Consider the following 17,004-nt stretch of genomic DNA (forward strand, 5'->3'; position numbering starts at 1 on the left):
GAATTTTGTGAATCGGCTTGCTTTATTACAGTTGTGATGTTTCCTCTGAGAATACAGGGTTTTAATAACCCTGCTCTGAGCTGGTTCTTCAATAAACACGACACAGTACATACAGGTCCCTTTACAGTATATAGTTTCACTGCAGGCAACACTAAAGTGGCTGGATGCCAGACCCCCATTGCTTTGAAGCTAATTTTGGGAAAGGGTAATTTGCTAATTGTGTGTCAGGGCTGATGCCTGCGCATGTTGTTTAGAGGGAACGGACAGATGATTGACGCATGTGTGTGTGTGTGTGTGTGTGTGTGAGCTGAAGGGGTGTTCAATGTGATGGCTCTGTTGTTTGGCAGGAGTTGGCTTATCCATGGCCAGGCAACCCAGCTCTGACTGTGGCTCAGGAGGAGCTTGGAAAAAGAGAGAGAGAGGGAGAGAGGAAGAGAGAGAGAGAGAGAGAGAGAGAGAGAGAGAGAATTATCCAACAGAAGAGGAGAAAGTAGTTGTGTGAGTGTATGCGAGAGAGAAAGAGGGAGAGGAAAAGAGAGAGAGAGAAAGAGACAGTGAGAGCGGGGGCAGTCCGCCAGAGAGTGGTAACCCTAGCTCAACCCTCAAGCCTACAGTACCTACGCTTCTACACACTCTCAAACTCACACACACACACACACACATTCATACAGCCGCCCGCATGCACACGCTCACACACACACACTTACACTCATCCAGGATGGACTGTGGTCAGACCACAGCAAAGTGAAGAGACTTCCCTCCAGCTTGGGCTCAACCAACCAAAGATCTGCTAACAGCCACACACACTACTGGTAAGAGAAGTCTATGATTCATTTGTTTGTTATATCCTTTCTCCTACCCTGATGTATGTGAACTGTATGTATATGGTGTATATGTATGTAAATGATGTGTATGTGCATTTTTTCTGTGTTTTTTATGTCTATCTATTTGTTTACTCTTTCCAACTTTATATGACAGTACATATGACAGTCATATGAAGAAGATACAGTAGGCAACATGTCTGATCTCTGACCATCTTTACTGACCATATTTGATCAGTATTGTTTGATTGAAGTAAAAGTACACTAGTACGCTAGTAAAATGACACATTGTGCCATTGTTTTGACCAGTCTAAAAAGGAAATGGGGGTCTTTGATTCAGTAATCTTCTAATTCCTCTAAGCTGGATGCTTTTTTCCACCCTGACCAAATGTCCCAGTGGGGAGCCTCTAATGCCTTTATCAAGAGATTTAAACTGGGTCTGTCTTTTGGTCGAAAAACACTACAGGCTGTCGCTGTTCTGATAGCCTCAAGAGGCTTACAGAGTCTCAGTGACGGCAGCAGCATGGCCGGGGAGATCCCCCTACTCAGCTTATCCCCCTGCTTCTACTGACCACTCAGTGGGATGTACCAGGAATCATTGCAAACAGAGGGAGAGCGAGAGAGAGAGACTAACTGACTGACTAATTGACTGACTTTTAATGCTTTTTAATGACAGCATCCCTCTTTTCTTTGCATTCCTTAACACCCACACATCATTAAACTCATAAGTTAGCTCGTTAGCATGCTAAAAACCACGAGGATACTTTTTTCTTACCTTAAGTGATTGGCAAACTCTGTACTCTGTACACTACCCAACAATTGTCCTCTGGGATTTGTCTGTTAAACCATTAGCACAAAGATTAAGGGCTGCAGATTACCGGGTGTCTCCTCTCTCTCTCTGTCTTTAAACTCAAACTCCTCCACACACACCCACCCCATGGGTCAGTGCGTGTGTGTGTATACGCTGCATATATTTTGTTGCATCGCTGCACGAATCAGAATTGTATGAAATTCCATGTAATCGCAACCACAAATCCTTTGCAGAGGACTTTTAATTTGAAATGACACAGATAAAGGTGCTTTTAAGAGCAACAGAAGCGAAGGAGAAACAAGGAAGACAGGGAGAGGAGAGAAGAGAGAAAGGTGGATTGGATATGTTTTACAGCCGCAAAAAACATTTGCGTTGTAATGTAGAAGCCCATTTAACACAGAACACTTCAATGCATTCAGGCACTTCATGACTCTGAGCACTGTTCCATTCCCCAGCGTTCCCCAATACGCCGCCGCAAAGCATTTTGAAATACTACATTAGATTAAGGCCATATTGAGACACCAGAAAGCAACAAGAGATCACATGTGACTTAATTGTTTGTCATTTACACAAAAAGAAAGTAAGACGTTCTTTTGGTAAACAATCAAATGCTATGGCTAAGCTACTTTAGCTAATGCTGCTATCCTAGCCCTGTAAAGCTCTTTCATATTTTTCAGCTGGAAAAAAGCCAGTTTGTGAAGAGGTAGTAAACTGATAGCAGCTATTTTATTTCATTTAATTACATTTATGTGAACACAGTGGTTCTGATTCGGAAAAGGAAGGATGAATGAATGAGCAGTTTGGAACTCTTTTCCATGGGAGCAGATTGTCTGCTTTTATCCTACAGGATTGTTGTGCATCTGTCACACAAAGCAACCCGTCTGAACTGTGCTTGGATGATTGTTTGCAGTGATTATGGTGGGATTAAGATTTATTCTCACAATGTTTTGTAAATGTTTAATTATGTGTTCCGTTTTGGGTTTTGCACATGAAAGTAATAAAACACAGAAAAAGAGAGAGAGAGGAAGAAAAGGATTTATTATCTGCATTAAAAAGACTTGTGGGTCCATGCTTCTTCTTTAACACTTAGTTATAAATTTGGAATAATATGGCTTAAAGGGTGTGGATATCTGTACTCGTTCACTGTAGATGGACTTTTGATCATTAAAAGACTTCACTAATGAGCCTTAGGCCTGTAACAATATATATATATATATATATATATATATATATATATATATATATATATATATATATATATATATATAGTATGATTACTTGTGCCAGAAATAATTGCTTAATAATTGTATAACAATAAAACATTAAGATCGTTTTAGAGCAGGCTAAGCACTGCCACTATGATCAGGAGTTTGCCGGTTCGAATCCTGTTCATGTAGCTTGCCATCGGCTACCGGGGCCCTGAGGGAGCACAATTGGTCTTGCTCTCTCTGGTTGGGTGGGTAGATGGCGCTCTTTTCCCACATCACTCCAAAGGGTGATGTCATTCAGCACAAGGCGTCTGTGAGCTGATGTATCAGAAGCGAGTCGCTGCGCTTTCCTCCAAGCGTGTTGTGATGCTACTCAGCAATGCAGCATTAGCAGCAGTTCAAAAAGAGGCAGTGGCTGACTTCACATGTAACCAATGAGGCATGTGTTAGTCTTCACCCTCCTGCTGTTGGGGCATCACTAGTGATAGGGGGAGTCCTAATGAGTGGGTTGGGTAATTAGCTGTGTAAATTGGGGGGAAAATGGAAAAAAAAAAATTTAAATAAAAAATTATAAAGATCGTATTAGGTCACTGATATGATGACAACGCAACAGCAATAAAATGTATTTACATTAATTTTAAGGTACAATTTAGTCTTAAAAGGATAATATTGAGACATTCAATGGGGAATATTAAAATATAAAAAGTCTAAGTTAACAGACCGGCTCATTTATGGTATTGGACTGATTATGTATAATTTTTGAGTTCTTGTCTATATATTGTACCGTAAACCAATAACATATTTATTGCGACGGGCCTAACTATCTGAGAAATTCTGAGAAGAGAGCTATAAACGATATATTTTAAAAGTCAGTAGCAGTGCTGCTGTTCTTCGAAAGCCTCTGTGGCCTGCCAGTGACAGTAATTCCTGCCTGGAGTTTTAAAGGTACTGTCACCTGCTGACAGGCCGCAGGAGCTCACAGGACAATGACTGTGTCCCGTCGCTCAGCACAGCTGGCTAGAAAGGCTATTTTCAGCTGCCAGTGGATCCACTCTCAGGTCATCCTGAGCTCCTGCATGTCATCAGCTGTGGACATGGCTGACCAATGCAGCTTTCGGTGGACTACCTTACAGCATACCACTATGTATCAGGTCATTATAAGGGTTACCGACATGTTATAATGAGGAAAGGACTTGCTGTTGCCCTCTCACTATATGTGTGTGTGTGTGTGTTTAGAGCACTCCCAGTAGTTCTATATTAATATGTCAGCCTTTCCACCCACTACTGCTCTCAGTCCTCTCAGTCCTCAGTGTGATTAATACCTTTCCATCACTCACAGCCAAACAGGCAAAGAGATTATTAGCAGGGTGCCTAGAGCATTTGCATGGTATTTCATAAAAGCCATCAACTGTATTGGTTTTAAGAGCTTTATTTTTAGAGGACTCATTAAAACTTGGACACCTTTACATCACCTAGGTGGGCTGCATCTCTTTATATTTGACATTGATTGGTTTAAAAGTACAACCATAAAAAAACATGCTTTCACACTGCAAACAAACCAAAAACATAATCTAGGTGATCCAGACTAAGAAAACAGCTCTTGAACAGACCATATTTTGGTCCTTTGGTCTGGAACAACTTTCAAACTAGCTTGTTTTATATATAAAAAGGATTGTGTGAAAGTAAATCACTTTGATGCTCCACTGTAATAGAAAGAATGGCATCTACGTCATTCCCACTCTGGGCTAGGTAAGCTGATACTGCACTTTGTAACTTTAGTGAAGCATGCACTAGACCTGTTGTGTGAACTGTTTGACACTGTGTAACTCTATTCATATTGTGTAAAATCATGTAATATTAAAACTAATAACTACTGTTTCAGTCTGCATGTTTCTTTCAGGTTAGATGCAGGTTTTGTAACCCTCAGCTTGTCAAGAAATGCATGTTTACAGCTATGACCATGAGAAACTTTGAAAGCATATTTTAGTGGTTTATTTTGATTAACAGATTGTCTGGACAAGCTACATTATTGTAGCTTCTACAACATATTTCTTAATAGGTCCTTTCTGTAGTGTTCTGCTTTTCTCTAGTTCTGCCTTTTCTCTGGTGCCAATAGGTTAAGCTTGGTAGAAGAAGCAATAACACTTTACTATAAGAGTCACAAATAACAGTACTTATCACAGTAATAAAGCATTGTTAAATGATTAAGAAATGTGTTAATGGATTAAACATTTATACTAGTTAGGACATTATTTAACATTGCTAAATTTGAATGCTTAATAATGTTAAAAAAATAAATAAATAAATTGTAGACATTAGATAAATAATTTTGTAATAGTCAATTAAAGATGTTCTGTTAATTAATGTACCCTTATTGTAAAGTGTTACAGAAGAAGCTTTTTGTTGTAGAAGACATTTAAATGTTGTTGCTGCTTACTGCATTATTGTCCAAATCAAAATTCCAACCAAAAATGATCAAAAAATTTATCAGGTATCTTCTACACAAAGCCTAATTTTATTTTATTTTTTTTTACCATTTTTACACAATATGTGTAGTTTTCTCCTGATTACACAGTAATGAGTAGTGGCAGCGGCACAAACAAATAAATATAACTATTTAGAAAACCACACACATTATACAACCCCAAAAATTAGATTTTTGTCCACCGTGATTTTCTGTTTATAGCTACAGTATCTTTAGCTTTATCTTTAGGTGCCAGGCTTGTAGGCAGCAGATTAAAGACTGACACTGCTGTGTTCCAGTCATCTGAGGTTGATTGTAAATATCCCTGTACTGTTACTTCATAGGTGTGTCTGAGGTTATTTGCTTTATATAACACTGAAAGGTATAATTCAGAAAACGAGGACTTTAATGAATGTTGACCTTCGCTGGGGCTGGCATTTAATTGGCAGGTTTTGTGATTGCTTGGTATCTGGTGAGAACACACACAAAGTGGTGTGCAATCACTGACTGGCATTTACTGTATTTACTGTATATACGGACAGAAGCTGCACATAGCCTAGCTTTGTTCATTTTCGCATCGAGACTAAGCAGATGGTGTGGGACTCTATAATAAATACTGCAGACCAAAATCTATGAGTTCTTGCTGCGAGTTCTCATCCTGCTCCCTGAGAAGCTTTATCTATCCTCACTACAAACGAATCGTTATCAGTGTTCACACATTAAAGCACTACCAGGCACGAGCTCCTGTGGTTGTGACACCTGCCGATGCCAGTGTTGGGGAATGCTACTAGCACGCTACTTTTGGACGCAGTGCAGTTTGTCTCTGTTTGAGCAATTATGATGGTCATCAAGGAATTGTGAGACTTAGTGAAAGATTTCAGCACTATGAGAGTGTACTACAATAGGTATCCAAGAAATATGTTAAAAACTGATTGTTTTCATTGTGTCATTCATGTAATTCATGTTATAAAATGTCAAAAATGGTCAAAATCATTATAAAGGTGTTGCTTAAGGCACAGAAAGATATATAAGTAGCTGTCAATCATTATGTTTTTGCTTAATGTTCTGAAGGGTTTATATGTAAATCTATTATTGAAGTCAGACAATTGGTAAACATATGTCAGCCATAAATTCAGTGCAGTGGATATCTTCCTCTTAGGTAATACATGCTGAAACTACAAGCACAATATAAGCAATAATACTGTCATTGTATCTTACTGCACCACTTCTAAAATACAATAATGTACTAATTTACTAATAAACTGCTGATTTATCAATAATAATAATTTATTAATAATAGTTGCATTGTAAGTTAATGTTGATGTAAAGGTGGTAAACATAAAGGTATCCTGAATAACAAGTGTAGAACTCTGATCAGTAAATACACTAAAATTGTAACAGGTTGTGTAAATGTGCTATGCAACTTCACAAATGTGATCACATAATTTAACAGGTCTTATTTACATATTTTGAACCATTTATTGTAACCTCTCTTTATTTAGCCCTTAATTTGTTGTAGTTACATTGTTATTTACAGTGTATCTTCTGTTCCTTTATTGTTAATAAACTAATCATAGTATGTTTTAATAAATCTATAAATCTAAAAAAGAGTATCGTAGATATAATTACAGATACAGCAGGTTCAAGCTAATATAAAACTTACGTTTTGAGGCTGTTAGTTTTCAGAATTAAATCATTCATAACTGAAAATGTATTTTTCTTTTGGTCCATATTGTCCCTGTCCAATTAATACCACGTATCTCCAAAACAGCAACTTTACAGGAGAGAGAAAAAAACTTCTTAACCTTCAGTGGAAGTTAAGGTAAAAAAAGTTTATTTCAGATCATTTTGGACAATTTCTATTAGTCCATTCTTCAAGTTGCGACAGTGTAAGGGACAGCTTGTGTCTTTAAATTATGTAGTAAACTAATAATCAACAAAAACTGAGATACTTGTTTTTAATTTGACAGTGATTATATAATCTCAGAAGACATTTTAAGTTGTTTTTAAATGAGATTTATTACTTTAATTATCAAACATAATCTACTATTAGAAAATTCTAACATCTTTGTGAAAGGATGAGAATTAAATGCATAAAATGGGTACATAAGTACTTTAAAAAGAGTATTCCCCAAAACTGGGCATATTCTTTTTAATTTAAAAAATAGGTTACCTTGCTTGATACTTCAGTATACTACAGCATAATGTTATCATTTACATTGTGCTTAATTTAGTTGCTGAATATGTGCAAGTTTTTTTTTTTTTTACCCCTTCCAATTATGAAACAATAGTTTTATAGAGATGACCTTCAGACATAAGTTGAAGTGGGATCATAAACAAAGAACCAATTAATTATGTAATTTGTTTTATACTTCAGAGACAAAACTCACTACCAATATTAGTAATGAACATAACATATAAACAATTTTGCCTGATATATCTAAAAACAATACAGATTGGAATTTTAACAATTTTGCATTGGCCCCAATTTGACCAATACATATCTACTTATTGTATAAGTAAATTTGCTCTATTTATCTGTGTTTTTATATTCATTTTTTATTCTGGAATATTGTATGATGTCAAAAACAGACAAGCAAGTCAGTTTGACTTTCATATATGTAAAAACAATTTTGTAATTATGTTGTGTTTGGCCACACAAGCCCAGGGGGTTTGATTATGACTCTGATCATTAGATTTATTTGTGTCTTTTAATGATTTATTAACCGTTTTAAAAAGCCCCTTTTTAATGCTGATTGGTGGGTGTATTTTACTTTAAAATAACACCCAAAATATAAGAATATATATAATTGTATACCATACATCACAGCATTAGAGAAGCATTTTACTGTGAATTCAATTCAAATGTCATTAAAAAAACTTATATAAAACTTTAAATGAAAGTAAAAGAGTTTTTTTTATGTAGCTACTACTGGATGGTTGCACATCAGTGTGCTCTCATGTAGGAGGACAGTACATGGTGTTCTAGGGACTCCATGTACAGACTGATTTGATTGAGGTCATTTATTTTGAACAGAGTTCAGGGAGTGACAGTTACTGATCTGGGAAGAGAAGTTTTAACATATAAAGATCGTCCTACACTGATCAAGCATAACATTATAACCAACTCCGTGTTTCTATATCCATTATCTGTTTTTCTCTGAACCACTGTAGTTCTTCTGTTTCTGTGCATACTTGTTATCCTTCTTTCACCCTGTTTTTTTATTAGTCAGGACCGTTCAGGATAGAACACCACAGCTCAGGTATTATTTGGGTGTTGGATCATTATTCTTAGCACTGCAGTGGCACGGATTGACTTGGTGGTGGTGGTGTATGAGGTGTTATGAGGGTTGTGCTGATGCAGCAGTGCTGCTGGAGTTTTTAAACACTGTGTTCACTATCAAGCTGCTCCACATTACAGATGTGAAACCAGAGACAGTAGCTGTCAGGGTGCATGCATAACGCAAATACAAGTATATGATTAAACATAGAAATTACACACTTGGGGCTTAAATCTACATGGAGGGAACAGGAAACAGGGAACACCTGGGGACATGTAATGAGGGGGCGGAGCTACAAATAAACAGGTGGGGGCACTGAAGACATGGACAGAGACAAGGAGAACACAGAGAGGGCCATGTGCTTAGAAAAGTTAAATAAACAAACAGGAGGGCAGAAAAAAACACAGAGACAGACAAGAGAGACACAGAATAGGACGAGAACGTGACAGTAGCTCATCTGTTGCTGCACAGTTTGTGTTGGTCCTTCCTCTAGAGCTTCCTTTCTCATCAATGGTCACATTACAGGATGCTGCCCACAGAACACTGATGGTGGACTGTTCTAAGTCCAGCTGTGAGATTGAGGTGTTTAAAAACTCCAGCAGCACTGCTGTGTCCGACCCACCATGTCTGTACCAGCACTGACAATGACACACCACACAAATAATATATATATATATATTTTGTGGTGGTCCTCTGGGCTTGTGAGCATTAAAGAACTGGGTGATCCTAAAGATAAAAATTAAGTAGGCAGACAAACAGAGGCACTACACTTTGTAATTGTAGAACTACGATTATAGAAGTTTTCCTATATGTCTGAGTGAAGCTGAAAAATAAATAATGTGTGAAGAAACCAGGTCATAATGTTATGCTTGATCAATGTATTTCTCTCTACTTCATTATTGACTCATAAGATCATTGAAAAGTCCCTCAAAGTTGTCCATCCAGAAGTGAGTTCAGCGTTAATGTGACGTAGCGCTGATACAGAATGTCCTATAGCTACAAGGTACATGCTGAACATCCGTGCTGAGGTTTACTGAGGCTTGCAAACATCCTCCTACACACTCTATCCACGCATATATAATTTAAGAGAGGCATGGATAGTGTGCTTTCACCCACGCAGTAGAGTAATCCCCACTCTGCATTCACAGTCAAATGCTAATCGTTCCACCTACCTGCCACCACTCAAACACACGCAACAGCACCTTCATACACACCTGATCCTTGTTTGTCAGGTGATATTTTTCGCTTTTTCTTACTTTCTCTTTTCTGATTAGGAATACAGAAAGCTGTGTATCATGCTTGTTATTACATGATTTCAGTATGCTGTTCTGTTTAGATGTTGTATAATGTTGTATAATGCATGATAACATTGTTATCATTTTTAAAACAATAAGAAATCCTGATAATAGTGTGATTTTGTTGATATTTTGTAACTGTTTTACTATTTACTGTGGTGCTTTAAGAGTATTATTGGTATGATTGTTTTAAATTTGCAGTTTATATTCATGCCCTCAATATTCTACACTTAAATGTGTGTTAGGTTTTTTTTTTAATTTATCATTTCGAGTTTTTACATTATTTTAGTCTTGGCTAATTGTAATTGATTTACATAATAGACAAAAGATAAAACTTGCACTAAATAAAACAGTAATATTTATTTTGTTGAATGTCTATAATCTTGAAATTAAAACAATATTTGGCAACACTTTCTATGAGTGCTGTGTCTATTAGATTCTATAAACATACTTATAACACACTTTAATGCATCCATAAAGCATTAAAAACATGATAAAATATTTATAAACCTTATAAAACACTATAGTCATGTTTATTACACATTATACATTGTAATTATAATGCCTCATCAGTTGTGTTTATAAGATATTATATGTAAATAGTAAGAACAAAACATGCAATAATTCTTTTAAACAGGTCATAAATTTACAGTATTCTTATATTAAATATTATAATAGCTTATATTAATTTATAATGCATTATAATGTGTTGTTATACACTCTAAAAAAGGGAAAGATATCCATCATGGGAATGTATAAATAATGTATAGACAGAAAAATTATATTTTAAGCACTTACTGACGATAAACTTATGATGAATTATAATCACACTTTATATTGCCTAATAAACCTAGGTATAAATATGTATAACCATGTTTTAATGCTTTATGAACGCATCATAATGCATTATAAGTATGTTTATACTCTTTTGTCGTATTGCCAAAATTATTATTATCACACAAATACCATGAAATATTGTGATATTATTTTAGCGCCATATCGCCCACCCCTAGTTTTGAGGTCAAAGAAAAATAATAGATTCCTACAAGAAAATCCCACATTCTCCAACAATTTAGCCACATGAAAAATAAGCAGGCCTAAAAGTATTCTTCATATCAACACTTCTTAATTAGAGCTATCTATAGTCTGTTCTGTATGCTGATTAAAGTGTCTGAAATGTCATCCTGTTCAACATGATCACTATTAGTACAGCCAGACTCATACCAGAGTGACCCATTCAACTCCACATATCCAGACTGGACACGTTTAGATCTAACTCAGCTATAGTTCTATAATTCCCTGCTATAACTGAGCACAAATCTATAATATGCCATGCTGGTGTCAAAAGAACACTGCTGTGAGGAGGCATCTCTTTTTTTCACCACGTGTTGGAAAAAGCCCAGCCATGGACTCTTAACACTTCACTATTAGACAAGCCTGACCTCTCTTGCAGCTCTCAGTGTGGAGGATGGAAACTGTCTGCAGGCTTTTCTCTAGGCCTATTCATCATGGAATGTCCAGACATGTCCAGAAGTATACTGTTTGGAATCACTTGGATTTCTGCATTAAGTACTAATAAAATGTGCTCTGAGCTGATCAGATTTCAAAACAAACACAATCTAACTAACACAATCTCATATATTTTGTCTAGCACACTTCTAAAAACCCCATCTGGGCAACTAGATTTCGAAAAAACTGCTTTGTGACATAAGTTGTATAAAGCACTATATAAATACATTTGAACTGATTTGATGTGGTAGAGATGCATAAAGCTGAAAATACTAATAAAGGATTGTTGAAGACCTGGGTCTGCATCAGTTTAGCATTAGATAAGCTGTGCACAGTGTTGGGAAGGTTACTTTTAAAATGTAATCCCTTACAGATTACTGATTACATTACTCAAAATGTAATTTGTAACGTAATCAGTTACATTACTTCAAGTGAGTAACGTAATCTGATTACTTTGGATTACTTTAAATATTGTCATTTTTTTAAGCCTGAATGAATGTAGCAACCACATATTGCATATTATTCTTTTATTTTTCTTTCCAGTTAACAAATAGATAAACAAATAAAACAGCCTTTTCAATCACCCTATAAAAATACTTATGAAATACTTATTTCATCAAACAATTTTATGAAACACTTCTATAAATTGATAATAAAACCATTTAAAACCAAACAATGTAACAACAACTGTAAGCTATCTATTTGCAGGTTTGCCACCAGTGTTAATTTTGACAACAAATTTTGATTTAGTTTTAGTCATAGTCTTATGACGAAAATAGCATTTAGTTTTAGTCACAATTTAGTCATCTGAAATGTTTTTTGTCAACTTAATGTTATAAGAATATAGTCTACTAAAATTACAGTAAATTTAGTCGACTAAAATGTAAAGGGTGTAAATGTAAATGCTTGTTCATCAGTTCCCTTGAATTATTAACTATACACTTATACGAAATGAAACGTTTAATAACCACTTAAGTAATATTGTTAATGTTTGAAAGTGAAATATATTTATATATGATTTAATGTATATTATTATTATTGTAGGTGTGTGACTATACATATTTTACATTTAAAATTTTGCTCTAGAAATCAGGTCATAAAACATCTGAATAGTTAAATTAAAGTTTAAACAGAGCTGTAGATGCAAAAACAGCCTTTAAAGGATCTAGTTTTATCTCCAGCACTAACCCAGCACACCTACTGGAGCTACAGTCTATAAATGAGATCAAAACCACACATTCACACACTGTCCTGTAGAGATGCTCTCAGGATGTACAGTATTGAGAGACTTCATGAGTTAAGGTGAGAAACTTATTTTGGATATATTATTGAGTTCCTTTCTGACTTGTTCCTGATTTAACACTAGCTATATCTTTCCCACTGTGAGACTAAACAGATGATCTTAATGAGTTAGGGTTCTGTATCAGTTCTGTGTTTTAGTGCACTGCCGAGTTAAACACACCATCAGCTCATGAAATAACATCAGTATTAAAACGCGGATCTCTGCATGGAGATCTGTGTGACTCTAGTCTGCAGAAGCTGAAAGATTAGTGGTGTTTTTACCGGAGATGAAGTCGCTCCATGCGGTTTACACGTTATCTTGTTTTTTGCGACGTCAAAGGAGAAATATATCGGCCCTCTCTCTCTCTCTCCCTGCTGAACTCTGTCGAGTTAACTTCCAGTCGAGCTCCGTAACGACAGGTTAATTCCCGGGTTTGTAACTGAGCGCGCGGCGCTAAAGTAGCAGTGATTGGATCTCTTCCTAACTGGTCCCTACCTTTCACAGAACTAAATCAGTTCTGATTGGATTTCGTCCCTGCCAAACATTTTCGTCTCGTTTTTATTCGTTGACCAAAATGTCAGTTAATTTCGTGTCGTTGTGTGTGCGGAGCCGCTGTCTGCCTCTCCTCCCTGTGTGTGTGTGTGCAGCGAGACGGGAGGAGGGGCAGACAGTTCCCTGTCCTATCAGAGCGATTTCACCGCAAAATGTTATTTGCGTTTTGTCAGTGTTGGATTGGAAGAGCAAAAATAGGAAAGTACCGCAATGTAATCCTTTTATTTTAGCAGAGTAACTGTAATCTGATTACCACTTACTGAAGCAGTAACTGTAACGGATTACAGTTACTCATAATTTGTAATCTGATTACGTAACGCCGTTACATGTAATCCGTTACTTCCCAACACTGGCTGTGCACAAATTGAGAACATTTAGAACTGTTATCTATAGAATTGAGTTTACTCCAATATCACAAAAAGAATTCCCTCAAGAGGTAAAAAAAAGCCCCAAAAAGGTCACGGGCTATTTTCCCACTATGTAAAGAAGACATCAGTTATCATTGAGCAACAGTTCATTGCTTTGAAAGCTTTTTGCACTTTTTGTACTTGACGTAGCTCACGTGCAAATTCACATGCCAGTTCTATTAGTAGCTGGTATTCATGCATGTCACTGTTCAGGACTGTTCAGGTCCAGGCATGTTTCATAACTGCACGTTGTTATTTGGATGCCCTCTGATCTTGCTGTCCATTCCTGACAGCAGAGTTATATGTCTCGCTGGTCATGGGTTGACGTGTGCGTGACGGAAGTGAGGGTTGGCTTCTGCAGACTATTATTACCACACCTTTGACTCTGCAGACTCAAACTACCACCAGCTGGTCTTGAATGAAATACTTATTGAATTACTGATTAGAAATATGTATTAAGAGCAGACACTTACAGAGTGTGTGCTGGAAATTTCAGAAGATTAGAAAGACTTGAATCTATTAAGAGAGGATACTGTGGAGCTATTTTCCATGGGTAGACATTTTGATCCTTTGACACTATAATAGACCTTCCTAAAAGGACTTTTTGACATCTGTCACAATTTATGGGTTGCCAGGTCTTAATTTTATTGCAGAACACAGCTAGCCATCACTCACCTATCTGACGAATGCTGTCCTGTGGCAGGGAAGCTGCTGCACCTTTTATCTGTTATTTATTGCTGTCCATTAAAAGGTGGAGGTCTTAGGTTTCCTAGATCTCACCTGGATAAAATCTGACATGTGATCATTACAGCTATGCTTCCTATTACTACTGGACCAAAGCACACTGCAGTAAACTCACACACCCACACACACCCACACACTCACATACAGCATACTTCACCAGCACCCTCTCTCATCTATCCCCCAGAAAAGACAAAAAACTAAAATGATTACACAAAACCACTCCCTTACCACCCACTCTCTTTTGCTCTTATACCCCCCCATCTATCCTCCAGCATTGCCCAACAACAGAGAGCGCTCCCCCCCTTACCTACCATCCGCCCACCCACGGTCTGTTTTTGTCTCTCTCTCTCTCTCTCTCTCTCGTGCTCCCTCTCTTTCTCTCTATCTCTCTGTCCTGCTCTCTGCCGACTTCCTTCACATTTTTTTTTTAATCCATCGCTCTGAGGAGATTCTTTTTCCTCTCTTTTTCATAGAGCCAGAATGGAGGAGGCTGACCTACTGCGGGAGAGACTGCAGGCCATCACAGTGAGTACGATACAGAAGCTAATACAGTGTTATAACATTGTAGTAACATCATAATATCATTGTACACAGACAAGTAGAGCACTAGTTTGGATTTAAATAACTGGTTTCATGTATACTGTGGATTAGTGTTCCTTGCTGCAATGTAATAGAAGAACCATAGAGAAATTTGTTTTCATGATGATTCTTTATAGAAGTATTTAAAGGTGTCAAAAGTACTCACTAATAGTTTACATTACTCAGGTAGAAGTACAGATACTAGGATTTTAAATACTTCTGTATAAGTTGAAGTATCAACTCAAGCTTTTTACTCAAGTAAAAGTGTAAAAGTACTGCGTTCAAAACTATGTAAATATATAAACCCATAGGGTGTCGGAATAGTATATGTTTATACTTCTTAACCACCCACAATCAAATGTACTCTAAGTATAGTATAAAGTATAGATAAATTTCTACTTCAGTAAGATAAAAGTTGACATCTCTGGTAGTATTTCTATATAAAATGTTGAGACTTGTTCAAAGTCTCAAGAATGTTACTCATTTTACAATTAAAGTTTTAGCTAGAGCCATCTGTTCAGGCAAAGCACCATTTGGTAACAGTTATTTTAGTGATGCACAGTGCCGTGTGTGTTTCCATTACAGTAAAAATATCATCCTATTAAAATCTCTTGATTTAGACTGGATTGTCTGGATTTAAAAACTGCCCTATACGGTTAATAACAGGTTTAAAAGTTATAAGCTCTTTTCTGCACAACTTTTAACACGAAGGGCCCTTGCGCCGGCGCTGTTAAAATATTAGAGTTTAGGAATGAATCTTCACTGGTGGGCGTGATGGTCTGGAAGTGAGGTGTGTTCAGGTAAAGTTCTGGCGTGTTGCTATTTTGGTGTTGAAAAACACAGGTGCACCACTGACTGAAATAAACCTAGACAACAGACAATCATCAGAGTCCATTCCTATAGGTGCGCTGAGCATGCTGCAGAGCGCAAACGCTACTTTTCACTCAACAATAACCAGAGTAAAGAATTTGCTGTTCCCAAAGTCAGAGCACACCTGCCTTTTAAAGTGAATGACAACTGGCACACTGATTGGTTTATTTCCCGTTACACCCAAAACACCTTCATGATTCATTTTGACAATTTACCTATGCACTATAGATCGCTAAAATAGGGCCCTAATAGGCTTATTTAATTCTCTACCTTACCTTGTAAAAAAATAAGCATACCTGTATGCATACAGTTTTCCTTTATCAGCAGATTGCATCAATGTATCCAACTTGTATTCCATCAAAATGACTGACAATCATTCAAAAATCATTCATGACCAATCAGATCTAGCTGAAATGTCAGCTGGAACAAACTAGTACAATTTGCAAATCATTACTAGACACTGTGACACATATAGCATGTCACCATGGGCTCGTTTGGGTTATATGGGGACATTTATGTGTCACAGTATGTCTATGTCTAGTGATCATTGCAAATACTAATAGTTTGTTCAATGTAATAAATGTCTGGTCTTGAATTTAACACATTTACAGATGTAGGACTGTAAGTGCAAGTTATGTAGTATTACATGTCACATATTTCAGTCTGAGAGAGGTGTGTACCCATGATTCAACATTCTAGTCTGCCCAGGATCACACTGTGAGACGACTCACAGCACTGCTTTCATCTTTTAAAGAGGACTATTACTTTTATAACATTAAACATTCTAACATTCATTATTTTTTTAATATAGTTTTATAACATATCTTTGTAAATGTTTCTATGAAGAGAACTGCAGCAACATCTGTAAGGTAACATAAGGTAACATGTACAAGCCTATCGTTTCACAGTGACTGTCTTTACTATCTTATTCCAATACTTTCATTACATTTACACTTATAACTAGTTTAAACAATTAGAACATGTAAATTCCATTTGCTAGTTTAAAACATGCGAGGGGAGAAAACTCTAAATTTTGGGCTGGAGTTCGAGCAGCTTTAGCTTGTAGTTGGAAACATGTTCCCTCTCTCCTATAAGTACAGTCAGGAAGGAGAGATAATATAGTTAACAAAAACTCATCATGACACGTAAGAGAAGTCCAGGGGATTTATGGGATGTTTGAT

At 36.6% G+C, this 17,004-nt stretch overlaps 1 protein-coding gene across 2 annotated transcripts in view; it reads left to right on the top strand.

Moving 5' to 3' along the window:
- Positions 1 to 323: 323 nt before the first annotated feature.
- Positions 324 to 17,004, top strand: part of palmdb (palmdelphin b) — a 45,670-nt gene continuing 28,989 nt past the window's right edge. Inside the window, exons 1-2 of one of the 2 annotated variants that reach the window (XM_007250411.4) lie at positions 324 to 812; positions 14,848 to 14,899. In XM_007250411.4, coding sequence (XP_007250473.3) covers positions 14,855 to 14,899 — 45 coding nt within the window. In that variant the 5' untranslated portion in view covers positions 324 to 812; positions 14,848 to 14,854. The remainder of the gene's footprint in view (positions 813 to 14,847; positions 14,900 to 17,004) is intronic. The other variant, XM_007250407.4, reaches the window with a different exon arrangement.

Source organism: Astyanax mexicanus, chromosome 6, assembly GCF_023375975.1.
Source record: "Astyanax mexicanus isolate ESR-SI-001 chromosome 6, AstMex3_surface, whole genome shotgun sequence".
In the NCBI taxonomy this organism is placed as follows: domain Eukaryota; kingdom Metazoa; phylum Chordata; class Actinopteri; order Characiformes; family Acestrorhamphidae; genus Astyanax; species Astyanax mexicanus.